This window comes from Puma concolor, chromosome A3, assembly GCF_028749965.1.
Source record: "Puma concolor isolate L17-30 chromosome A3, mPumCon1.1.hap2, whole genome shotgun sequence".
NCBI classification, from domain to species: domain Eukaryota; kingdom Metazoa; phylum Chordata; class Mammalia; order Carnivora; family Felidae; genus Puma; species Puma concolor.
In genome coordinates, this window is record NC_141669.1 from 7,960,055 (window position 1) to 7,986,537 (window position 26,483).

Here is a 26,483-nt window from a genome sequence, read left to right on the forward strand (position 1 = left end):
CCCCCGCGCTCGCTCGCTCGAGCTCTCTCTCTCAAAAATAAATAATAAACATTTAAAAAATTAAAAAAAAACAAAACAAAAAAAAACTTGGCAAAGGATCTGAATAATTTCTCCAAAGATCTGAAGAAGGCCAAAAGCAAATGAAAAGAGGTGCCACACCATTGGTCATCGGGAAATGCTAATCAAAACCAAATTAAGGTATCACATCACTCACTTGAACGGCAATACCCAAGAAAATGCAAAGCAACAAGTAATGCTGAGGACGTGGAGAAACCGGAAGCCTCCTATTCTGCTGGTGGGAATGCAAAATGGCGTGCAAAAAACAGCGTGGCCTCTTCAGTTAAGCACGGAGCTTCCATATGATCCAGCCAGTGTAATCCTAAATATGCACACCCAGGAGAACCAAAAGTACATGTCCACACGAAATGCTTACAGCAGCATTACGTGTAGGAGCGGCAACATTTACTTCAAAAGGGAAAGCAGCCCAAACGTCCATCGACTGATGAGCGGATTAACAAGACGAAGATCCCCAAACAAGATTCCCATACGAGGGAATGTCATTCGGCAATTAAAAAGGAACGTAGCACTGATCCATAATACAACACGGATGAACCTGGAAAACATGAAGCTAAGTGAAAGAAGCCAAACACAGAAGGTCACATTTCTCGAACTCCTTTTCTGTGAAATGTCCACACTCCAGGCAAATCCAGAGAAACAGAAGTAGAATAGTGGCTGCCAGGGGGTGGGGACGGGGGTCAGGGGTCAGGGAGTGACGGGTATGGGGCTTCCTTCTGGTGTGCTACAATGTGCACTTTGACGGTGGTGCTTATTACACAACTCGGAATACACTAAATACTCCTAAATCGTACGCTTTAAAAGGGTTATCACTTACGGCTTGTGAACTGTGTCTCCAAGAAGCCGTTATTTTTAAAAGCCTAATTAAGGATCACACGTTGCACTAACTTATTATGCCTCTTCAGTTTCCGTTAAGCTAGAAGAGCTCCTCCTGCCTTTCTGAGTTCAGGCCAGCTGATCTGGAGAGGTCTCCACATCTTACGGACTATTTCTCAGCGTCAGATTCGGTCAAACACTGCTAACGAGGATGCACCGCTGGCCGGTGCCAGAACAACTCTTAAAGCTATTTCGACCTCAAGCATTTGGCTTTGTATGGTTACTATTTGTAATGTCACGTGCTTCATGTGTTTTACACTTTTTTTTTCCTTCGTATTTTGGATTTGGGGTATAAAATGAGCTTACAGGAAAGGGGGCCCGATCAGGGTTCATCTGGGGACCAGATCCCACGAACCAGAGAGGCTACTGGGACTACAGAAGGAGAGACCGGAGAGATGCAAGTAATACTGTACCTGTCCCCCTCCTTCCCCTTCTTCCCACACCACACATACACAAATCAAGTGGAAAGATGAGCAAAACTGAAGACAGGGACACACTTCAGTTCTTTTCAAAAGGAGCTGTTATCATGAAATTACCTTTCAGCAAACTTCTATGACAAGACCGTGCCTACAGATACACTCTCCTGTCTCCTTACTTCACCAAGTGCACAGACACACAAACTCAGTCCACTCTCTTCTTTTTTAAAACCATCAACGTTTATTTGAGGTGCCAGAATGTCAAGAAAGCGTCTGGGAAACCAAAGTGACCATTTTTTTTTGAAAACCGGACACATATATCCACTGGACACGCACTGACTGCATTTAGAACGTGGAAGCTTAGCGAAAACCCAGTATTTCTGCTAAATTTAGGAACAGAATCACACTCAAGCGAACCACTGCAATTTAAAAGGCGAAAGATTTATACGATCTGAAGAGAAACCAGAATATCCACTGCAATTTAAGAGAGCAAACACTTTATTCCAAACCATGAAATCCCTTCAATAACACAAATCTCTTAAATTTCTCTGTTAAGCAGTCAAAACTGCATTATAAGTTGCAAACCTAAGCAACTCTTAATTTCTGCTAAAATGCTTTCTGCTTCTGCTTTCCGTGAAATTGCCAACAAGGCCCTAAATTCTCAAGAGGAAGAATATCTTCCTACAGTCCCAAACTTCTTCAAAGTCCACTGCTAGTTAAATAGGGAACATCTGTTTCTTTGAAGGCCTCCCACTGCTTCTGTCCTGGAGAGCCTGGCCTCGCACCCCAGCCCCTACTTCATGGTTACCATCACAGGACACTTGAAACCCCGGGTCAAGTTTCCTAGAGCTCACAGCCAGGGTCCGCAGTGACAATACCTGCAAGGCAGTGTTAATGTCGGCCACTTCAGCCTCCTGCTCTCCCAATTTCCTAACCACGCTAAAAATGCTCAACCTTGGGGCGCCTGGGTGGCGCAGTCGGTTAAGCGTCCGGCTTCAGCCAGGTCATGATCTCGCGGTCCGTGAGTTCGAGCCCCGCGTCGGGCTCTGGGCTGAGGGCTCAGAGTCTGGAGCCTGTTTCCGATTCTGTGTCTCCCTCTCTCTCTGCCCCTCCCCCGTTCATGCTCTGTCTCTCTCTGTCCCAAAAATAAATAAACGTTGAAAAAAAAAATTAAAAAAAAAAAAAAAAATGCTCAACCTTGACGGCTAGGTCTGCGCACACGCGCACACACACACACACCCCCCACGGGCTGAAGGCACCACGCCAGTTCTATCCTGTGAGAATGTATTTATCTTTCTGATCACACACCTGGCAGTGAGCGCTCCCCCAGATCTTGTTTTGTCACCCGATTCCCGCCAAGGCTCACACAGATGGCTGTCCTGTGTTATCCTGGTGACCACATCACTAGTTTCCTGGTTCCATCCCACTTCCTTGCAGGCAGAAGAATTTATTTATAACTGTTCTGCACATTCTCATGCTTTCCAATTTGTAATTCTGAAGTCTACGTAAAGACTGGCGGTATATTAATATTTTAAGATCTCTAGAAATGGGACCTTGGCAGAAACGAAGGAAGAGGAAATGTTTGAAAATGACAGGTACGCTTTTTCTCGAGGTCCTACGCCTCAACAACGCTATTCCACGAGGATCAAAAAACATTTTGTCCCCCGTTTGCAGTTACCGTTTACCTACACAGTGCCACACACGGAAGTAGGAAATCCTGAAGACATTTTAAATTCAAGCAAAGTAAGATTTCCCATAAATCCTTCAAAAAAGCCAATGGAGAGCATTATACTGGCAGAGCGAACGAAGAGGGTAAACGAACCCAAAATGGACTCATAATTGAATAATGTGTGGCCAACCGCTACATATTTAAGTAACTTTCTACAACCCTAAGCAGAACGTCTACTTCAGAGTTCAAATATCTGTATTTCCCACTGAGATGATAAACAGGCATGAGACACATGACAATATTAAAGACCTGATTAGGATCGATGCTGGCGGAGGGGTCTGTGAGAGGGAAGCAGCGTGTACACAGCATTAAGCTTTTTTTCAGTGAAGTCAGGACAGATCTAAAAACTTCACGTAAAATCTATCTGGAAAAAGAAGGGGGCTTTATAAGAAAATCCATATCCACCATGAAATCTGTAAGCTCAGAATGAATGGAAAACTATGCAGTCTGGTAGGGGAGTGGGCAAGGGTAACATACGACACCCGCATTAGCTGACCAAAATTTTCCCTCTGGGTTCCTTGCCAACCAAGCCAGAAAGACACGCAGGGTAAAATAAAAAGACACCAATTACTTGATACTGACATGTCTAGAAATAGAAACTCTCTCCTGGAACTAAACTCAAGAAGTAAGAGATCTTTCTTTAAGGGACTCCAATACTGAACAATATTTCTTTAAAAGAGGTTTACAAAATACACGTCATAGGAGTGTGAAACATCAAATACCATTAAGCTGTGTTTATGAAGGCCAAAGTTATGTGATCCAAGCAAACGGTGTTACAACCTAACTTGACTCCGGAATCATTGAGAGCCATGCTGTCCTATACAGTAGCTGCTAGCCACGTGTGGCTATTTATATTTAATTTAATTCGAATGGAATAAAATTTTAAATCCAGTTCCTCAGGCACACTAAGCACATTTCAAATGCTCAAGAGCCCCATATGGGTAGTGGCTACTATGGTGGGTGGAGCATTCTAGAACACTTCCATCATTGCAGAATGTTCTACTGAACCGTGGTTTACAGAATTGAAAGAAAGGAGATAAATAAACATCCATGAATAGGAAACTAAGTAAATAAACCACCACCACTCTCTAAATGACATACCAGGCACCGATCAAAAAGAATGGGTTTGCCTTACGTGCTGATCAAAATGATACACTGTTAAAGGACAAAAAAAAACCTTTCATAATAATACGCATAATGAGATTCCAATTCTGCTCAAGTACACACGCTTGCGTGTGTAGGGCCTGGAAGCGGAGCAAGGTAGAGAACTGACCTGACCCCGCAAAGAGCTGTACCCCATCTTGTTAATAACGGTACTTGGAGGGGTGACTGGGAAGAACTTTTCCTTTCTATTGTGACTGTCTATTTTTATGTTTGTTTTTTTAATTAGGACATTTTTTTCTAAAGACAAGCAAATAGCGCCCCTCAAAGGACTTGAGGCGCAGATACAGGTACGAAGGGTTAGCAAGCCCCCTACAACAGCGAACTGAAACAGCAACTGGTTCAGACAGTCTTTACAAAGGACCCGAAGCCCAGCTCATAATTCAGGATTGAGGTCCTCAGGGAACACCTGGACTGGTATTTGCGATATGGACGGAGGTAAGACCTTGAGGAAAGATTTTTTTTTTTTCTTCCAGAAAATTCGAGAACCTAATGCACTTACAACCTTTGATCCTTTCCACGGAGATGCATCAAAAAAACCCAAAAGATCAAAACTTCTTCCCAGGAAGCACTTTAGCACAATAATACCTGAAGCTCCAGAGTTTTAACTCCTACACATGGGAGAAAGAATTTCAAGACAATCTGATTTGACATTTTTTTTTTTAACGTTTACTTTTATTTATTTGAGAGACAGAGAGAGAGAGAGAGAGCATGCACACGCAGGTATGTGTGCCAGCACCAGAGGGGGAGGGGCAGAGACAGAGAGAGAGAGAGAGAGAGAGAGAGAGCGCGCGCACGCACACGCCCACGAGAGAAAATCCCAAGCAGGTTCCACGCTGTCAGCACAGAGCCCGACACGGGGCTCAATCCCACAAACTGTGAGACCTGAGCCGAAATCTAGAGTCAGATGCTCAATATAAATATTGAGAGCAGCTTTATTCATAAATGCCCAAACTAGAGGCAACAAGAAGCTCTTCAACAGGTGGAAAAATAAACCAATTGTGGTTCATCCAGACAACGGAACAGAATTCAGCAACAAAAAGAAATGCGCTACTGAGCCACAAAAAGACACGGAGGGATCGAAGGCGTATTAAGTTTAAAAAGCCCATCTGAAAAGGCTACATAGTCTACGATTCCAGCTTTATGCCATTCTAGAAAAGACAATACTGTGTGGACAGTAAAAAGTTCAGTGGTTTCCAGGGGCTTCGCGAGAGCCATTGGGAGGGATAAACAAGGTGAACACAAGGGGATTTTCGGGAGGGAGGGGGCAGTGCAAACTATACAGTATGATACATAATGGTGGATACGCATCATTTTACCTTTGTCAAAACACACAGAACGAACAATACCAAGAGTGAACCCTAATAACTTTGGACAATAATGTAGCGTCAACGCAGGTTCACCCAGTGTAACAAACGTACCACCCCGCTACAGGATGTTGACGATGAAGGAGAGTGTACTGTGTGTGAATGTGTGTATGGAGTGTGTGGGAACTCTCTGTCCTTTCAACTCAATTTGGCTGCGAACTTAAAACTGCTCTAAAAAGTACAATTATGAATGAATGAATGAATGAATGAATGACACGACCATTGCAGACGCACAAGAAACATGGATAGGCAGACCTAACCTTCCTTTCAGTATGCCTCACTATCATTTACACGTGATTTCTTTCCAACCAACAACAATGTTCCGTTCTTCATGCAGGTAAATACACAACCTAATAAAACATATGAGCCAAGGTGAAGGTCAAATTATTCATTTCCATTTAACAATTTAAAAAAAATGTTTTTTTAATGTTTTATTTATTTTTGAGAGACAGACAGAGTGCAAGCAGGGGAGGGGCAGAGAGAGAGGGGGACTGAATCTAAAGCAGCCTCCAGGCTGAGCTGTCAGCACAGAACCCGATGCGGGGCTCGAACCCACAAACTGAGATCATAACCTGATGAACCGATTGAGCCACCCAGGCACCCCTCCGTTTAACAATTTTTAACAACTACCTTCTGGAGCAGCCTGAAGTGCTAGGAACATAAACCAATCCTACCCCTACTTCTCCCCAAAGCTGAAAATACCGAAGCAAAGAGATAAGTACACGGGGGTTCACTATACTTCTGCTTTTATGCAGAAGAAATTTTGCTTTTATGCATATCTGAAATTCTTCCGTAATAAAATTTTCAAAATCAAGTCAATACCATCCATTCCTTCAGGTCAGCACATATTCGGTGAGAGCCTGTGAAGCACTAGCCATTGTTCTAGGCATGAGAGCCACAACAAAAAGTAACAACAGAAGTCCTGCCCTTGTGGAGCTTACACCCGAGAACATGGCAGCAGGGGACCAACTTTCTTGGGATTTGAGAACACGAAGTCAAAGTAAAGACTGCGCGAGTCCTAGACCTTTCTTACCGTTTTCTGTGCATGTCAGAAAACAGAATGTAAAAGAATGCGGCCCAAAATTCTTGCCTATTTGTAGAACTTACCTTGTATTTTTTTTTACATGTTTATTATTTATTTTTGACAAAGAGAGAGCACAAGCACGGGAGCAGGGGAGAGGCAGAGAGAGGGGGTGAGAGGATCTCAAGTGGGCTCTGTGCTGAGAGCAGCAAGTCCACTGCGTGGCTCGAAGTCACGAACCGTGGCATCACGACCTGGGCCAAAGATGGACGCTTAAGCAACTGAGCCGCCCAGGCGCCCCAGCTCGCCTTCTATTTTTAAGGAGAAAACAAAACACACCAAAAAATCAGAGCAGGCAATGGGCATATTAACTGAAGAAAGTGACATATGATTTAAAGAGTCAGGCACACTCAGAAGCTAAAACCAATCCCTGGTTGTGGACACTCGAGCCCATCACCACCACCTACATGGCCACACCAACAGGACACTGGCATACTAGATCTACTTCCAACTCTATCTTGCCCAAAATAATAAGGATGGCAAAGAGATCAAGGTGGTAAGCCCCAAGAGACATAACTTGTCTCTCTAGGAGACAAGCCTTTTGGTCAACATCTGATTCAAGCTGAGTAAGTAGCACCTGAATAGGAAGTTGTCGTCTATTTTCAAGAAAGTGGGCATGCAGGCATGTAACTATATAAGCAAAACTAAGCATCATCTGACGTATTAACATAATAAAGCATATGTCACGTGCACATCAAGTACCTCCACATGAAAATGACATGCATTTAACCTAACCAGAACTGCAATTAACTTCTGCAAATGTGACGGGATGCTCGGAAGAGGACTTCCCGAGTGATGCACGTTAATGCTTCCCACAGGTCTGCCATTCTTACGACCAAATAAGTTGTCATCAAAAATGGAAATGATTTGGAGGGTTTCCATTGTCGGGGAAAATGCCTCAGATACTATGTTGCTGCCTGAAAGTGTTCAGATTAAAATAGGAAGCCCACACTTCCCTGTCATAAAGACGCAAACAACTTGTCTGTATTAGAACAGAATACCTTATTAGCCAGCTGCCTGACTTTTATTTCCCATTTCATAGTCACGAATATATAACGGAAAAGTTACAGACAGCATACCACGCCTTATAAAACAATTTCATGCATAAGATGAAGTTCAATTATGACAGATTTGCTGTAAACTTGGGTTGGAAAGGAAATTCACCCCCCAGTAAAGGGGGCATCCGTGCTGCATCCCTCCCCTTTTGTTCACCGGGAAAAGGTAATGAAAATACACACGCTTTGGATCTAACCCTTCCACTAACCTATATGTGCCTCACATTTTTTTCTCCATAAAATTAGGCCTTTTATTTTTCGTAAGATACCTTACCCTTCTAGATCTTAAAGGCTTAGCTCTATCTTTAAAATGCTTTTCTTGGAGAACAAAATTAAATATATGTTCCATTTGCATTATTATGAATCAAGACATCTAAAAAACATGCATCTTGATCTGAAAACTGAACTCAGTGTACAATGAACGGTGTTTTTCCTTCAACTTTGTCGTTTTCTTCTTTGCACTTCCCCCCACATTCCGACAGCTCTTCCCATACTCTGAGTCATAGACATTTTCTCCTGCAGTCCGACACCCCACCATTTCCTCTGCCTCACACACGTGCCTTTCTTCCATGATCTTCCTCTTTGCCTACATCCTAAAAACACGCCTTCTCTGCATGTGCATGACAACACGATTCCTGTACTCTCTTCTGAGCTTGCTCTGACCCTCAGCCTGCAAAAGATTTCTCAATGAACATTCCCACATGAAGAGGCCCCAGATCACCCCTTCGTTGCTCCTCCTTGTCCTTCTCTGCCCCATTCACATGTGGAGTCACGGCCAACATTCTGCTTAACACCCGTCCCTCGGACTTACAGCTGGAGAGAATTCCCAGACCTCTTTTCCACTGAGGCTGCTGCTAAGCCCTCTTGCCCATCCTGAACTTGCTAACTGTGTTTTCAAAATCTTTTCCCTTCTCTCACTCCATCCACTGCATGGTAATATTTCTGAAGTTCAATTTCATTGGTTTAACCTCTTATATGGAGATCAGGCTCTAACATCAAGCAGGTAAGACTAAACGGAGTACGAGCAGAAATAAGAATTTGAAAATCCCTTTGGGATACCCTTCAGTAAGTGAAAGAGCACATTTTTCTCAGTGTTGGGACAGGGCAGATACAATGCGTGACCTGCATCTAGTGGCCTCGTCATGCCCCAAACCCCGTACCTCCAATTATCAGGATCACACTCAGCGTGGCAGCACCATGAGAGATACCCGGGGAAACCTCTTTTGCGGCCAATGACAGACTCAAGCAGCCTTTTGCCAACAGCGTCGTTCATCTCAACCACGTGACATGAAAAATAGACACTACTTTCTCTATTCTCCCAAGAATGACACAGAACCAGTACCTTCCTCAGTGCACAGAAGGGAACTGACTGATCACATACAGTGGACCCCTTAGGGATTAGGACTGAATTTTCTTAGTTGACAAAAGGCTCTTCCCCCGTGCAGTTCGGTCCAGGACATGCATCCACCACACGGAATGAGCCGCCACGTAAGTGACACCGTGTGCTCTATCACACTAGCCCTCCGCACGTCACAGGACTTCCATTTATATTTATGTAAGCCAAGTGAACTTAATTATAGGACTGTGCTATAAACCTAATCGATGGCCACTAAAATATTCCCAAATACAAAGAAAATATAACAAAATGTTAGCAAGAATGTCTGACTAGTGAGGCTATGAGTGTTCTTTTCACTTTTCTGATATCTCAACATTTTTAAAAATAGCTCTATATTATTTCTTATATTCACACACAAAACCCACTTTTTACTCATCTCCAGGAGTTTATATTGACGTGGGGAGAAAGCAAGATATGAGACCACAGAAACAATGTTTCAGATTAAAACAATGGGGAAAATACAGTAAAACGTTAACGTGTTTGTGTTTGGGTGGTGGAAAGGTGTTTGAGCTTTCTACTTATCTTTACTTGCCATTTTCTTGTTCTTTAATTTTTTTAACATTTGTTTATTTTTGAGAGTGAGTCGGGGAGGGGCAGAGAGAGGAGACAGAATCCGAAGCAGGCTCCGCGTTATCAGCAGCACAAAGCCCAACGTTGGGGCTCGACCCCACAAACTGTGAGATCACGACTTGAGCCGAAGTCAGACGCTCAACCAACCGAGCCACCCAGGCGCCCCTATTTGCCATTTTCTATAAAGAGCATGCTTTGATGATAAAATGGAAGGGAAATGGACTTCAGTTTTTAAAAATCAGAGTTCTTATTTTAGCAACCAGATTTCATCACTGCTTTCTGTTTCTCTGTTTTAACATTTATTCATTCTTGAGAGACAGAGACACAGCGTGAGCAGGGGAGGGTCAGAGAGACAGGGAGACACAGAATCCAAAGCAGGCTCCGGGCTCCGAGCTGTCAGCACAGAGCCCGGCTCGGGGCTCGAACTCACGAACTGCCAAGATCATGACCTGAGCCGAAGTCGCACCCTTAACCGACTGAGCCATCCGGGCGCCCCTTGCTTTGTTTCAACAGCAGCAAACCTCATGGCATTCAAATGCTCTTTCTCAGCCTGCATTTTATATGATCTGTAACAGACCGAACCCTACCAAGCCATATTTCTGAACTCGTTTTCCTAGTCTGTACTTAACGGTTTTGTCGCAAACCTTTCAGTGTATCTCTGTTTTGCTCAAAGCACATTCCTTCCAAAAGCAACAGGAAGGCCACATAATGCCAGATACTCTCTGCCACTGGGCTCCTTGAATTCTGCTGCTGTAGGAAAGCTGTAACAGTCATCATCAACTGGACATCTGTTACGTGCCTGCCACTGTGATGAATGACGTGATAAATCTATTCCACACGACCGCCTTACCTCATTCCCCTTCCGCAGTTCCTGAAACTAAGGCTCAGACGGGGTAAGTAACTCCCTCAAGGTCACCACATTTTTAAGTGACGAAGCTGGTATTCAGAGTCAGGTGAGACTAATTACAAAATCTGATGTCTTTCCACTCTGTAACGCGGACCAAAGACATGCCTTGTAGAGCCAGCCCTGCCCACCGACTTGTCATTTGACCTTGGACAAATAACTTGATTCCTCAGCTATAAATTAAGGAGTTGGACCAGCTGACCCCCAAGTTCCTTCCTTCTCTCGTGTTCTGTGCTTCAAAAGCTTCCCCTTTTCCTTTACAGCACGCTGAAAATTCCTTTAGTGAGGAAACAATTCAGCAACTACTTGTTTACGTTCTGTCTTGTACATCCTCTGTGTGCTAGCAAATTCCCCGGGGGGATGGTTTTCTCTGCATCTGGCACTACCTCCCTAAACCAAGACAGTATGTTGCTACTGGCATTCTGAGACCGGAATTTCTAACAAAATCTACTTCTGTCGCTGTGTCTAACAGCCCTCTCCTTGAATGAGCGTTTTAGGTGAAAATGTGATTTGCCACTTTGAGGGCTATACTTGGACACCAGTATATTCAAGGCCATTTCACCATACACCAGGTGGCCAGACAGATCTCACATCTGGGGAATTTCCAAATATCCAATCAGTGGACACAAAAGGGCTTTCAGTGTTGGCCTGGAACTGAAATGGATCCACCGGACCAATCGTGGTCCAGATTCAAACCCACGTCTTAGGAGCCTGCAGAGCACTTTCAGCCAACTCCTACTTCAAAGCACAGGCATGCACAGGAAGAAAAACAAAGGCACCGTTTCCAATCTTTAAAACAGATAAGTGTTCCTTACCCAGATGAAAAGCCAACTTCTGCACAAATTTCAAAAAGGGTCCAACAAAAGCTAAATGCCCTTACCTTCATATTTTCCTTTTGTATTCTTCTAGGAAAGACTTTATCCTCTTAACAGCATCACCATTAAACCTTCTGGACAGGGTATTACTTTTATAAATCTGTCAGTACTCCCAAATACAAAGATTGCATCACTCCAAGATGTTCTGATCTGGCTGATTAGAATGCACTGTCAGAGCAAAGGAACTGATCCTTATCCTACTGTATAAAAATTACACTCTGGCACTTAGAAGCCATGTTCTTCTTTTTGTACTTTTGTCATTCAATAGTGGTAGCAGCAAAAGGCAAATGGAAAATGTGACTTTGGTAGAACAGCTAAAAATTAGCATTGCCAACCAGCCACTGTGGAAGCTGACAATCATTATCTAAGATTCTCCAAATCACAGTCATCGGGTTACTCTCCCACATCTTAGTTTTATTAATTTTTCACCGCGTGCTACCTGGATGCCTACCGTGTAACAAACAGGCGCTCCTTTAGGTGCTGGGAGTGTAGCAGTGAAAAGGCCAAAATGTGCCCCCGAAACCCACGCTTTGTATCAGGAGGAGGAAAGACATACATAAATATTTGAAGTAGATAAATAAGTGTCGGGAAAATATGTGTTCATGGAAAACTATAGCACTGCCTAAAGCAGGGGCCAGCAGACTTTTTCTGGGCCTGGTACGTTATTACAGGGCTTGTGGGGCACACGGCCTCTGTGTCAGCTGCTCAGCTCTGCCATTTTAGTCCGAAAGCTGCCGAGGACAACACGTACACCAATGGGTGTGCTGTGTTCCAACAAAACTATTTACAAAAGCAGGTGCTGGCGTTTAGTTTGCCAAACCCCTTCGAGCTGATGTGATTCTGATTTTCTGGAATCTGTCTTCCAAGTCCGTAAATGGAGGTAACTGGCAGCAATGCAAAATACCAGACTTGCGCGTGAGTTCTGTCCCGGACGATTGACCCTCCACACCTCTGACAAATCCGATCTGTGTCCACCTGCACGCACCCAACTCAACGCAACTTTATTCCACGTGGATCTGTGCTTTTTTTTAGACTCCTCCTTTGATCTGGTGTAACTGGGTCTGGTTCCCTCGTTTAATTAACAGGCTAAGTAAAATATTTTAACACGTTTATCTGGCATCTACGTGAGAGTCATGATTTCACGTTTTTCTGAAATGATCTTTTTTTTTTTTTTTTTTTTTTTTAATTTTTTTTTTTTTTCAACGTTTATTTATTTTTGGGACAGAGAGAGACAGAGCATGAACGGGGGAGGGGCAAAGACAGAGGGAGACACAGAATCGGAAACAGGCTCCAGGCTCTGAGCCATCAGCCCAGAGCCCGACGCGGGGCTCGAACTCACGGACCGCGAGACCGTGACCTGGCTGAAGTCGGACGCCAACCGACTGCGCCACCCAGGCGCCCCTGAAATGATCTTTTAAGTTTCGGAGGTCTCATCAAGAAGCGCAACGGATTCACCTGACGGCCAGGCACACCCCGACAGCCCGAGAAGTGCCCCTCACGTGGGCTGCTTAGGTTCGAGCACAGCTTTCCCCTTGGCCCCCAGAGGTGAAGCTCGGGGGGGGGGGGGGTGTACAGCAGAACTCTGCTTTTCTAATTTTAATTTTCCTGTCTACCAACTTGACGTATCGGTTTTGGTTCATTTATGTTACTCCCCCTTGGTGGCAACAATGGCTGGGGATTTGGTGACCTCCATAAACGGATTAATGGGTTACAGGGATCTCTATTCTCCGATGGGTGAGAGAAAATGGAGACTCTGGATTTTTAGCCTTTTTCTGCATGTAGGTCATTTTAAGTCATGAAAGGGCTTATGCCAAGCAGAGTGATAAGCCTTTGGAAGGTGTTACGCCGGTAGAGTGTTATCATCCAATTTACATTTGTTTTGTCTTTATTTTTATATTTAAATCACTCGGGCTGTTATATGGAAAACAGACTGCAAGAGAGAGAAGAAAAAAAGAGCAGTGAAGAGGCCATTCTGGCAATCCAGATGAGAGCACGGGAACCAAAGCACTGGGAAATGGCTGGGTTTGAACCACCAGGAGCAGAGTAGATGTGGCCTGCAGACAGATGGAGGAGGGAGCGCGAGTGGAAAGGGGTGGGGAGAAGGATGGCTCCTGGCTCCTGCACTCTGGGCCCGGATAACTGGCTGAATGGTGATTCCTCTGCCGAAGCAGGAACACCTGGCAGGTGTGGGGTGAGGGTGGGGAGCTGGGATCAAGAATTCCACTGCGGACCTATTAAATATATGTGCCTGTTAGAGCTCCAAGTGGAGAACCCACGTAGGTTAGTGGATATTTAACTACAGCTCCGAGAAGGAAAGACTTAGATGGCAATTCAGAAGTGATCAACCCACAGGTGTCAGAGAAAGCCTAGGGACATATGAGCTCCTTGGGAAAGAATGTAAACAGAAGCGACAAGGACTAAACTCCTGGGTACACTAAGATTTGGAGGTTAGGAAGAGAGAGGTAAGGCCCGAGCCCTGACCGCACACAGAAGGAGCAACCAACTAAGACTGAGAAAACCAAGAGAATACAGTGTTCTAGAAGCCAAGGTAGTGTTTCAAAGAGGACTGGTCAGCTGTGCCAAGTGTTATTTAGAGATTAAGTTAAGCGATCTGTGTGTGATACACATATTAAGGAAGCAAGGGCACCTGACTATTCGTACAGCTGGCTCTCCTGGAAAAGCATCACTTTCTCGGTTGGCCCAGATTCACTCTACTGTTCACTTTGTTTCTAGAGATCATGCAACAGATCTGTCATTCACCATTTTGCCCGCAGATATGTGCTGTGATCATGAGACAAAAAGAAGACCAAGTCTTTAACCCTAAACTTTAAGATTAAACCAGGAAGAGAACATCTATACAGAAAGGAGAAAGGAGACATAATGGGGTGCCTGGGTGGCTTAGTCGGTTAAGCATCTGACTTCGGCTCAGGTCATGATCTCATGGTTCATGAGTTTAAGCCTCACGTTGAGCTCTGTGCTGATGGCTCGGAGCCTGCTTCGGATTCTGTGTCTCCCCCTCTCTTTGCCCCTCCCCCTGCTCGCACTCTGTCTCTCTCTTGCTCTCAAAAATAAACAAGCGTTTAAAAAAAAAAAAAAGGAGACATAAAATATTTATGTAAAATGGAGACTGATAATTGCGGTCTGATCCTCTGACCACCCCCCATCCCGGAGCATATTCCTGTCACTGCACCCCAATCCTTTCCTTCACAGCATTTGGCTACACATTTGTTTACCATCATCTTCCCCCAGATCGTGAACTCACAAAGGCAGGACAGGAAGGTGGTTTCACTCACCAACACATTCCTGGTTCCAAGCACATACAAGATGTATCCTTGCTGAATAAACAGAACCACTGGTCGGTCTCCTCCGTTTACTTTTATCATACAGGAAATGATAAAAATACTAACAGGCAAAAGAGCAAAGGGCCACCCATCTAAGACTTTTAGGCATTTACTTTTCAGACACGGTCAAGTCCGTTGTAAAATAACTTATTTATAATTTGGATAGCTGACAAAAATTTGTTACATTCTTAAGAGGTGGAGGTAAGGACTAATTGTTAGAAAGCACTCTATGGCTATGCTCTTAAAGTCTTCTGGAAAATTATGCCAAAGCGCCCCAGAGCAGTAATATTTGAAATACTGGCCTTAAAGAAAGATGCTGCTGTATCTGAGAGTAGCCAGGTAGCGATGAACAAGTATCCGGAAATGCCTCTACAACAGTCTGACAAAGTGGCTGAGTTCAGAAATAGGCTAAAAATCCAATTTGCCACAGACGAGAGCAGGCAAGATTATTTGCAACTGAATTTTTTGGTCTTGGTCACAAAAGCCCCTAGAGAACGAAAACACTGATGAGAAAATTACACCCATGTTTAATTCTTGAGCAACACACCAAGTGTGCCCAAATGCAAGTATCCATATGGCGACTACAAAATGTTTCATGCCGCTTCCTAAAACCGACTTCCGGAGGCGACGGGTTGTTTCCAAAGCACCCCCCCGACCGCCCCCGCAAACCACGTGGCACTTCCTGACTGTGTCTCTGAGGACCACCGCACGGACGTGTGACCCAAACCAGCGACCAAACCCTTACGAAGACAGGAGCAAGTGAACCCAGGGACGGTATCAGAAGCCCTTGGCCCTGCAACAGACCTTTGCGCAGCTGAGAGTGACAACTCGCTGAAGCGAAGAGACCTTCTTTCCTTAGTCTGAGCCTTTTATTACATTTCACAACGTTCGGCTGCTCAAAAACGTCTGCATTTCCTTGGGCTTTATTTACATGCCTTGGTGAGGACGTGCGTGCGTGGTTTGTACGCAAGTGAAGCAAGCACTCTTGAGCGTTTAAGATTCTCAACACCTCGTTATCTCTCTTCGCAAAGACAGAGTTTTGTGGGCTTATGCGTTACGCTGGATAAATTCCAGCGCTATTTCCCAGCAAAAATACAAGTGCTAATGCAGGTTAAATATAGTCCTTTGTGTTTTCGCTCTGCCACATTTTCAGGTAACGGGGCTCCAAAATACTTTCCAAACTGAAAACACAATTTTAAGTTAAATAAGTAGTGAAACTTAAAATGTTTAATGCTTGGTCGATTTTTTACAGATAGTAAAAACATTTCCATAAAAACAATAGAGTTATCTTTTTTCCTAAGGAAATGTTTTAAAATAAAATACCTAACCGCCAATACTGACTGCTGGGTTCGGTGACATTGCGTATAATCTTTATAGTGGCTTCAATTTGCATGCTTTAAAAATTACATTTTTGGCGTTTATTCTTCTAAATCACATAGCTTCCTGAACAAATAATAACGTGTCCTCCCCTTACATTTTCCCTCAAGATTACACATCCATATATATATCCTCGAGCTTACAAGTAATCAACTATTCAGGCGTGAGGGGTTTCAGGAGCTCCTAACACAGTGGGAGCTTGGAACTCAGGGTCATTTCCAACAGAAACAATATTAACCACACTGGCTGGGTTTCGGGAGGGGTGCCACAGGAGACTCGGATTCCCTCTAGAGTCTACACAGAGGCCAAAGGCTTAATTATAAAGAACTACCCTAAGATTAAATTCCATTTCAGGGGAAAACCAAACCTGAAAAACTATTCCTGGCATTAGTCTCAGGAGCTGCAGTTGAATTAGACCCTGGAATTTAAAATGCAAACAAACAAGCAAAATAATACTTCCTGGCCTCTGAGAGGGAAGAAAGGGGTATACTAAGAAAATGGGGAAGGAACTGCAGGAACCTTGGCCGTAAAAGATTAGTTGCTTGAGGGGCTCTGTATGTGGCACAGCGTATACACCGGGAATTACATTTAATCTATAAAGATTTCAAGTATTCAAGAAAGATGGTATCAGATAGAAACGCAAAACTTAACAAGCTAAGAGAACATTAACCTGCCTTCCTTTTTAGTACAGGCCCAAAGCGGGGGAAAAGAGCTTTCATACCTGATTTATTATAAGATATTAATACGAATCGCAATCCAAACCTCCTAAATTTGGCATGAATCATATATTAAAAACACACTTCCCCGCTTTTATAGGCCTCAAACCATTGTGCCAAAGATCAGTTTGGTAAATCTGATAAAACCTTATGACAAATGGCAGGCTTTCAGACCCCTGGGCTCTCTCCCTGCCCTGACGGAATCTTCCAAGTGAAGACAAGGGCGCTGTAAAACACCAGGCAGCGCAGGGTAGAAAGGCAGGTCGGGAAGGAGCGCCAAGTACAAGTCCCAGCACTGAGCTTAGCTGCGCAAGAAGGACGTGCACCCGCTGTCACTGCGGTCACCCTGAGCGGATGGTCCCTACGGGCTTTTTCCTGGCTTCTGTTAACTCTGCGTTACAAAGCTGAAACTAAAAAGCTCTTAGAAGAGAGACTAACATTTGTCAAGAAGGCAGTTTCTCACCCCCTCGTTGGTACTGGCCCCTATCATTCAAGCTAATTAAAACCCCCGTTACTTGGAACAGAAAAGCCCACCCCAAGAATGAGGTACAGAGAAGTGAATAATGGGTCTCCTCTAGTTCTAAGACGATACAAATGTCACAGGCCAGGCAATGAAAAACAGTGGAGATGACGGGGCCGGAGGGGTGGAGGGGATGGGTGAAACAGGTGAAGGGGACTGAGGGTACACTTGTGATGAACACGGAGTATAATGTGTGAAACTGCTGAATCACTATACTGTCCACCTGAAACTAATGTAACAGTGTGTTAACTACGCTGCAATTAAAGTAAAAGGAAAAACAATGGAGACAACTCAAAATGTTGTAGGTAATTTTAATGCCTTGGAATTAATACTTCTGAAGTGAATTCAAGAAACCAGGATGCAGATGTTTATATAAAATAGGACTTCACACCAATAGCATCATAACTAAAAGTTATTGCATCTCAATATTACCAACATTTATAATATTACAAAGAGAGAATGGGTGGTTGTTACTTCCTTATACTTTGTAAAACACTTAGCATAAATAGAAACATTCATTCATTGTCTAATAAAAAAAAAAAAAACGGTGCGCCGTTCCTTTTAAAGATCACTTTATAAAGCATACAACACGTACCAAGGGGAAAATAATTTTAAGTTTATTTTCAGAGACAGAGGAAAAGAGAGCGTGCGTACATGAGCAAGGGAGGGGCAGAGGGAAAGAGAGAATCCCAAGCAGGCTCTGCACTGTCAGTACACAGCCTGACGTGGGGGCTCGAACTCATGAACCGTGGATCACGATCTGAGCCAGAACCAAGAGTCGGACGCTAAACTGACTGAGCCACCCGGGCGCCCCCCTCAAAGGGAGAATAATTTTTAATATCCCCCAACCTTTTCCTCATCTACACACTTACCCAAGCAGAAACAGGGCTGCCGTCTTCGCTTTTCCCTCTTCCTGACTCCCTACGTCCCGTCAATTGCTACGCGCTATCTTCCAATTCTTCCCCACCGCCCCCAGCGGCGCACAAACCAGGAAGGTGGTCTTACTGCACGAGCGCTCAGGACCGCCCCTCCTGCGTCTACACTAAAGGGCTCTGCGGCCTGCAGCTCCTGACCCTTTCTGCAGGCCTCCTGATGCAGCCATCCATGCTCCGTCTTAGACCTCTGTCCCCCTCCACTGGTTGAGTCTCCATACAGTTGACACGGAAATGCCTCTAGTATACGGGACATCAACACCTTCCGGGCAAGTGCTAAAGGCCAAAGCACAGTAAGCACTCCAAAGAGGACCTCTCTCGGGACGAGAAGTAAGGTTTAGGGGCTGAGCGGATGTTATTCTGTCTGGAAGACGACGTCACGCGGGACCCAGGCAAGGCATCTCTTGTGATCTACACGAGCCCTCGTCAGCAGACACCTCTGAGACACGCCGTGCGGCAACGCAAGGACAACAAGCCTCTGAAATGACCGCCTGCCTGTTCAGACTCCTCTCAGATCCCAGAACCCAAAAGGCTGCGACCCCTGAGAAGGGAAGCCCGGCCCAGGTAACGCGGGCACCGTCGTCGCTCCTGCACGTGGCTATGGTGTCATCTTACTAGACCCTGTCTAAGCCACTGTCCTAGTGGCAGCCAAGATAATCCTCCCCAGATGCAAATCTGATCCCATCACTCCCCCACTTAATGCCTGTCTAGGACTCCCCGCCGACACGCCCACCGGGCTTACCAGACGCCGCGCCCCCGGGCTCCTGACCCCGACCCCTCTCTCTCTGTGGCTCGGCCACGTGGGGGACTTTCTCCCTGATGTCTGCACAGCGTTCCCTCCACTTCCAAGACCTCTCTCGCACTCTGCACCCCACCCTCTCCTTCCCGTGGACGTCACCATTCCCCAGGTCTCTCCTGGGAAGTCCGCCCCGCGGGCAGGTTTCTCGGTACCCTCTGTGCCCCCCGTCAGCTCCCAGCCCCAGGCTGGGTGGTGCGCCTCCCCTCCCGAGCCCCAGAGCACCCTCCTTCGTCCCGTTACGGCGTCCCTCACGCTGGACTGCCTCTCTTCATTCCCTGCCAAGGGACTGCTTGAGGGAGGGGACAGCGCTCCACACCCCGTGACACTGCCAGCGTCTAGATGGGGCCGGACGCACAGTTGATGCAATCGATGAATGTATTCCCTGACCACACGAAGACAAGGAAAGAGGGATAAACTGACAGGAAGACAGAAGCAGCGTCTGAGCAACCAGGGAAAATGGAACGAAGGACAACTTAGACAAGTTTGCCGCTGGAATGGCCTGTTTCACTAACAACCAAGAGTACCTCAAAGTGCTTTCAACAACTTACCGGTTTCCTGAAACCACAAAAAGTTGACATCCACCAGAATACTTTTTTGGGGGAAATACATACACCGTTAAGCTATTTCAAAAGAACCACAGTAAATATGAAGAACGTTCCGAAATGGAGGCTGCCAGCAGTTACAGAATTCACGTCCCTAAAGTCTTGCTCTGGAACACTCCTCACCCCTCCCGTCCTCTCCCCAAATCTCAGAAACGGAGCTGTTCGTCGGCCATAAAGTGATCGAGTGCCAGCTCTGTACTATGCTGTTTTCTGTGTAGGGGACCCTCTTCCCCGTCTCTTTCTTACTATAATCTGAAACGTAAAGTTAGGGAAGCTTCCGTCATATGCAAGAGAAGAATTCTTTAAGGAAGAACAAAGGGCCAGGACTGGCTGTGTGCCAGCACCAAGCAGGTCCACCTGAGACAGGTTTCTTAGGTGTGACTTGTTTGTAAGAGAAATGACGCGACTTAAGAGCACCAGGCTGTTGGTTCAGAATCAGGCCTCCTGATCGCTAACAGCTTAAAGTTCAAGATTCCGAAATACTTGGAAACAAAATCCAAATGTAAATCTGAAGAACAAAGACTAACTCTTAATGTCTACTTTAATGGGGTATTAAGCAGTTTCCCAGAAAACGACGGTTAAGCATTCTTTTCCCAGCTCCAGGAAGCAAAGCGAAGCTACCCGTGAGCCCGCTGTGTTTAATTTACGCAGCCGCAGGCAGACCCGAAGGCCCTCAGTACACCCAGTTTAAAAATAAACTACCTTTGCTTGTCCTATTTTTACCGTAACTCCTATTTGTATTACTTACCGGAATGTAATAGATGCCCATCTTGGGGGTTTCATTGGCAGTAAGAAGCATTCCTAAAAATAAGCACAACGAGAAGGGTAAACAGGCGGGGCAAAGGAAGGTGCCCTTTTCTAGTTGTTTTACACTATGGACCGGTGCTCCAGGTGCCCAGAAGACGGTGCGTGGCGAAGAGCCGGACCCGGAAACCAGGTGGGTCATGGGCTTCCGTCCCCGGCCCTCCTAGATGGGGCACCTGAAGTACCGTGAAGTTCTTTACAACAACCCCATCGGCGAAACATTCCAGCCAAGTACACGAGCAGTTCCCACCGTCGGGTGCTCAGGCCTACGTAGAGCCTGCCATCATCCTCCGAGGGGTTTTCAGCTTTCAGTACAAGTTTCAGCTTTAAGTACGTGGACAAAATGTAGTTCTGGTACACCATTTACGATAATAAACTGAAGAAATTAAGAACAAAGGCTTCTTTCTGTTAATCAGGAATCCAAGAACCAAGGCAAAGCATCTCCCACAAAACACCACGGCAAAGTAGTTCCTAAGGTTTGCGTTAAACCTCACGTCTGAGTGGAAAACCAAGGGACTGACTTGAGCGGGTGCTGTGTGCAGCTACACCAGCAAAACCTCTCCAGGGTCTCACAGCCCTTACTCTCCCCAATAATTCCGTCGTCGGGGAACCTCACGGCCTCAACTAACAGAGTGGTTAATCGTTTAGTCTTCCCGGGATGCACAGTTTAAGAAAGCAGAGCTGACGGATGGGCAAACTTCCTGGCATTCAATGATGGCACCCCTGTTACCCCAGGACCCCGTCACTCTGTGGCACAGCACCAGGGCGCACATGTCCCAGGCTTTGTTCCCTGCCCTCTGCCGCCTGCGGCCTAGTCCTCCCCGCAAGCCTCCTGAGGCGGCTCCAGTGCTCACAGCCCCTGTTCCAGAATGACGGCACTTTCGATGCAGCTGAAATCAGCCACCGTCTGGGGAGTTCCTTACAACCTGGTAAGCGCCTTCGCAGATACTATCTTGGTGCACATGCAAAAAATCTCTGAAATAATAACAGCATCCTCATTTTGCAGATCAAAAAAAAAGTTCAGCGGGACTGAGTGCCCTTGTCACAAGCCAGAGAATTTTAGAGCCAAACCTCCCACGTCCTTTAGACACGGTGGGAGTTGCTGTTCTGGGGACTGAGGAGCCAGATTACCACCAGAAAGAAGGTTCTTACCAAACATACTCCCCAAGCCTGGCTTCACTGGCTTGACTCTGAACACGGATCATTCGGCAGTGAGCATTCCACAAGGAAACACAATCACACCTACCCACCAAACCACAGAGAGGGCTCTAATCTAATGGCTCTCAAGAACCCAGACTGGACACGGCGGATTGTTTTCCACATGGAATACGATCTTTCTTGGCCGTATATGGACAATGATAGCAGCTGACTTACCACCGAACTAAACCGGGGAAGGTCAGGACTAAAACCGATCATGAACGAGAGAAACCGGCAACCTCAACAAAGCCCAAGAACAAGAAGGAAAAAAAAAACTAGTGAAAGCAAGTTCAGCAGAAATTAACATGATCATGGGCAAGAGAGGAGAACTTTATTTCCAGATTAACAGTGTGGCCTCACAAAATTAATTTGCTCAAGGTCACCACATAGCTAGGAAGGAGGGTAGCTGATATTCTACGGACTCCAAAGCCCGTGCAACGCAGGACTCTAAAACCACAGTAACAACTAAGATAAAATGAAAAGGCTTCTTGCGGGGTCAAATAATAAAAATTTCAGAAGTGCAAATATAAACACCATATAGCAACAGGAAAAATGTTAATATCACGTCAACTGGAAAGCAAAAGACAACTATACACACAGCATGAGGTCAATGATTGAAAACATACAAACATGAGATTAATACGAGAACTTCTCTCACGGAAATTGTAATGGTACTCGTGAAAAGACTGTGGGCTTATGAATGATTTTTCCTTTAAGTTTCCTTTATAGTGACGCTTATTAAAATGACAATACCAATTAAAAAAATTCTTTTAAACATTTATTCATTTTTGAGAGACAAAGACAAAGTGTGAGCGGGGGAGGGACAGAGAGGGAGGGAGACACAGAATCGGAAGCAGGCTCCAGGCTCCGAGCTGTCGGCAAGAGCCCGACGCGGGGCTCGAACTCACAGACCGCGAGATCATACCCTGAGCTGACATCAGACATTTAACCGACTGCGCCACTTAAGCACCCCGACAGTAAAAATTTTAAAAGAGAAGGAAGAGCTCAATAGTGCCTAGAGTCAAAAGAACACACATCCAGTCTGAAACAGCACTGCAGAATGACGTATCCAGTGTCCTGTGTGGCCGAACAGGGCGGCCAGAGAGGATGGGATGGATCAGCAGCCCCCTCCCAGGAAGCGTGAACATCTGGATTCTCCTATGCACGTGCTTCAGAGGCCAAAGGGTTCACCGAAGCCCAGACTGGATGCTCTCTGCCAGTGCTACTGACTCCACTCCCAGGGCCGCCCTGCAGACTGGCCCCCGGCCAGGCGCTGAGTGTAGAGGCGGGAAGGAAGAATTCAGAAAGCTGTACAGCAATGCGACATTGCAGGCAGATCCCCACGTGTGCTCCTTTCCCTTGTAACGTCTTTTTACTACGTTTTACAAAAGTATCCGGTCTGAAACGGATTAGAAATTTAAACACAATCTCCGCCGTCAGAAACATCTGCGCTGAAACGTACAGCAGCGGTCACCGCCTTGAACAGCTCAGAGCAGAGCACCTGTGAGAACAGAACTGTGTCAGGGAGGAAAGGCCAGGACATTTCTTCCATGTGCTCAACCGCGGATGTGACTATGGAGCTTGGGATTTTACCGTACAGGGCACCCAGGATGTTTCCACATGGCTCGAGCTGCTCTTTCCCGTGTTGGGAGAGGACATTTGCCACAGATGGGAAGGCGACTGCACACTGAACGGGGAAGGCCGTCTGCAGGGGCCTGGAAGGTGGCTGGGGAAACCACACTGGGTGCTTTACACGATCATTCAGCCTGAATTCAGTCTTTCTGAGTCGAAAGCCCATCTTCTTTTCTCTGTAGCAGCGATTCGAACCCAGCGATCCCGGGTCCCAGCGGTGGCGGGGCTCAGACACCCATGAGCCCGACAGGCGCCGCGCCACGCCAACGCGCCGTCACGGAGCCGACCTGCAGGGCAGGCGCCCAGCGCAGAGACGCCGGAGTCGGCCGAGTGAGCAAGAGCAGGAACAAAACAGCAGCCAGGAAGGCGGAGCCATTTCTCAATATTCTGAGCAATCTTCGTATTAGAAAAACATTACAAAACAGTAACCGTGATTCGGCTCTAATTACTTCAAAATGAGTAAGTGAGAAGATAAAGAAAGAAGGACGTTTTAGCTTTTCTAAAATATGATTAAGCGCCTGATGATTAAGCATAAGGCATCAAGAGCGGCGTCAAAGGGAAGAGGAACAGAGCAGGGGAGAGCAGCACAGCGCGTGAATCACACCCACTCACACGCAACCCCCACGGCAGCCGAGGCCCTGGTCTCACTGTGCTTGCAAAGCTCAGGGAACAAACCATTTGGCTACTTTTTGTGTTTGATTCGCTTCTTACAAGTTACTTGACAGTGAAGCTGTCCTTCTGTTCGAAACATCACTCTTACAATGTTTACCTCCCAGGAAAGTACATTTCGCAATGGGGAGACCCGGTGGTCACCTTAACCCAGGGACCACGCTGCCCCTCCCTGGCCCTGGATGCTTCTGGGAAGGGGTCTGACACAGGGGACCCAGCATTCCTCGTGGCCACAATATCTCACCTACGGTGCGTCACGGTCAGATTTAACTTCTATCTGAGATAAAATACACGGGCTGGAGGCACAAGGTCAATGACATTATGACAGCTAGCCACACGAATCCAGGGTGAGGGACATTCTATGCGACTACTGCCCTGATCTTGGAAAAATCAAAGAAAACAAAACAAAACAAAACAAAGAAAGGACGGGTGGGGGGACACGACTCTTGCAAACTGAAAGAAACTAAAGATGGCCCCAGCTCAGCGTAACACACAACCTTGATTACGGCCTGGTTCCAAACAAGGCGCTACAAACGGCATCTGGGGGACAAGCGAGGAAACGCAGGAATGGACCGGAAGTAAGACAATACTGGAGACCGAGAGGCATTAGACGGGCTGGCGGTCCTCAGTCCCTCTGACGACACGGACGCCGCACGCCCTCGGTGGACTTCCATAGCTCCCTCGCGCCAAAGCTGCGCCCTACACTGGGCCAGATCCCCAAGTCTGGGCCAGAGCCATGCAACAGAAATATCGTGCGAGGCTCACGTGTGATTTCACATTTTCTACTAGACAGATTTTAAAAAAACTATTTCAAAAGCAGGCAAAACATATTTTAATGTATCTTATTAAGCCAGTATGCCCCAAACGTTTCCATTTCAATATGTAACTGACATAAAAAATTAAAGGTCTATTTCGCGTAACTGACATAAAAAATTAAAGGTCTATTTCGCGTGATTTGTCTCCACGATGTCTTCGAAACCTGGCGGGTAGTTTACGCTCAGAGCACACCTCACTCAGTTTAAGTCGGTCACCCTGCCAGGTCTCAAGGGCCACACGCGGCCACACGTGACCATGTGGCTTCCGTCTCTCAGCACTAGCTGCCCTTCAAACTCTCACCCCCCAGGGGCACCAGGGTGGCTCAGTCGGGTTAAGAGTCCGACTTTGGCTCAGGTCACCGTCTCACGCTTCGTGAGCTGAAGCCCCACGTCGGGCTCTCTGCTGTCAGCGCAGAGCCCGCCTCGGATCCTCTGTCTCCCTCTCTCTCTGCCCCTCCCGGGCTCGCCTGCTCTTCCAAAAATAATAAAATCAACATTAAAAAAAAAAAATCCTCTCACCCCTTAACCCAGCCGCCCGCTCACCAGCCTCGTGCCAACCTCAGCGCCACCTGACTTTACTCCTCCTCGTGGGCAGCTCAGACCCGGTTTCGGACCGTCTGATACTCTCTAACGGGGACCCCAACATCCTCATCTGCAATTTATTCCTGAACTCGTCCGCACTGGACGTCACCCAACAAGACCCTCTCCGTGACCACAGACACACAGCGCCTCATCCTTCTCGGGACAGCAGCACGTAACTAGAAAGGGCATGGGGTCCAGAACCAGGAAAGGCTGGCTCTACCCGAGGCCCTGCCACAGCCAGCTGAGCCACCAACTCCGGCCCAACAGCTCAACAGTTCTCACCTCCTAAGACGTGAGACAGACAGACAAGAAAAAAGGAAAAAACGTGTGTGCCACTGACTACACAGGGTTCTGGAAAGATTAAATGATGCGTGGTCATCACCGAGCCCGGAAGCACAGGAGCATTAAGAACTTGTTCTCTCCTTCCCGCCTCAACCTCAGTCGCCCTCAAGCTTGCCGAGCAGGGACCACTGGATCGCTTGTGCCTTAGCTTCTGCTCTACTTCGGAATCTGTCACTCCTTTTTTTTTTAAATTTTTTTTTTTTAACGTTTACTTATTTTTTTGGGACAGAGAGAGACAGAGCATGAACGGGCGAGGGGCAGAGAGAGAGGGAGACACAGAATCAGAAACAGGCTCCAGGCTCTGAGCCATCAGCCCAGAGCCCGACGCGGGGCTCGAACTCACGGACCGCGAGATCGTGACCTGGCTGAAGTCGGACGCTTAACCGACTGTGCCACCCAGGCGCCCCTGTCACTCCTTTTATTGCCATTCTGTCTGTTCCTGTTAAGTTTCTCAGCTGGCACCTCCTTCTCCTCAATCCCCGCTGAGGCGGACTCGGGTCCTACTGTGTACACATTCCCATGGTGATCTCACGCACTCCCACCTCTGAAAGACGCTCTGTTTACAGGCCTCCACACTTTGCAACCGCAGACCTGCTTCTCTTGAGACGGCACTTTCTACGTGCACCTGACTTGGCTCCCGCTGCAAGGTG

General features: G+C 46.4%; 1 protein-coding gene across 1 annotated transcript in view; it reads right to left on the reverse strand.

Moving 5' to 3' along the window:
- NOL10 (nucleolar protein 10) overlaps positions 1-26,483 on the reverse strand; it is a 90,562-nt gene that overhangs the window by 36,954 nt on the left and 27,125 nt on the right. Inside the window, exon 13 of the mRNA XM_025927255.2 lies at positions 20,541-20,593. Within this exon, the coding sequence (XP_025783040.1) occupies positions 20,541-20,593 (53 nt within the window). The remainder of the gene's footprint in view (positions 1-20,540; positions 20,594-26,483) is intronic.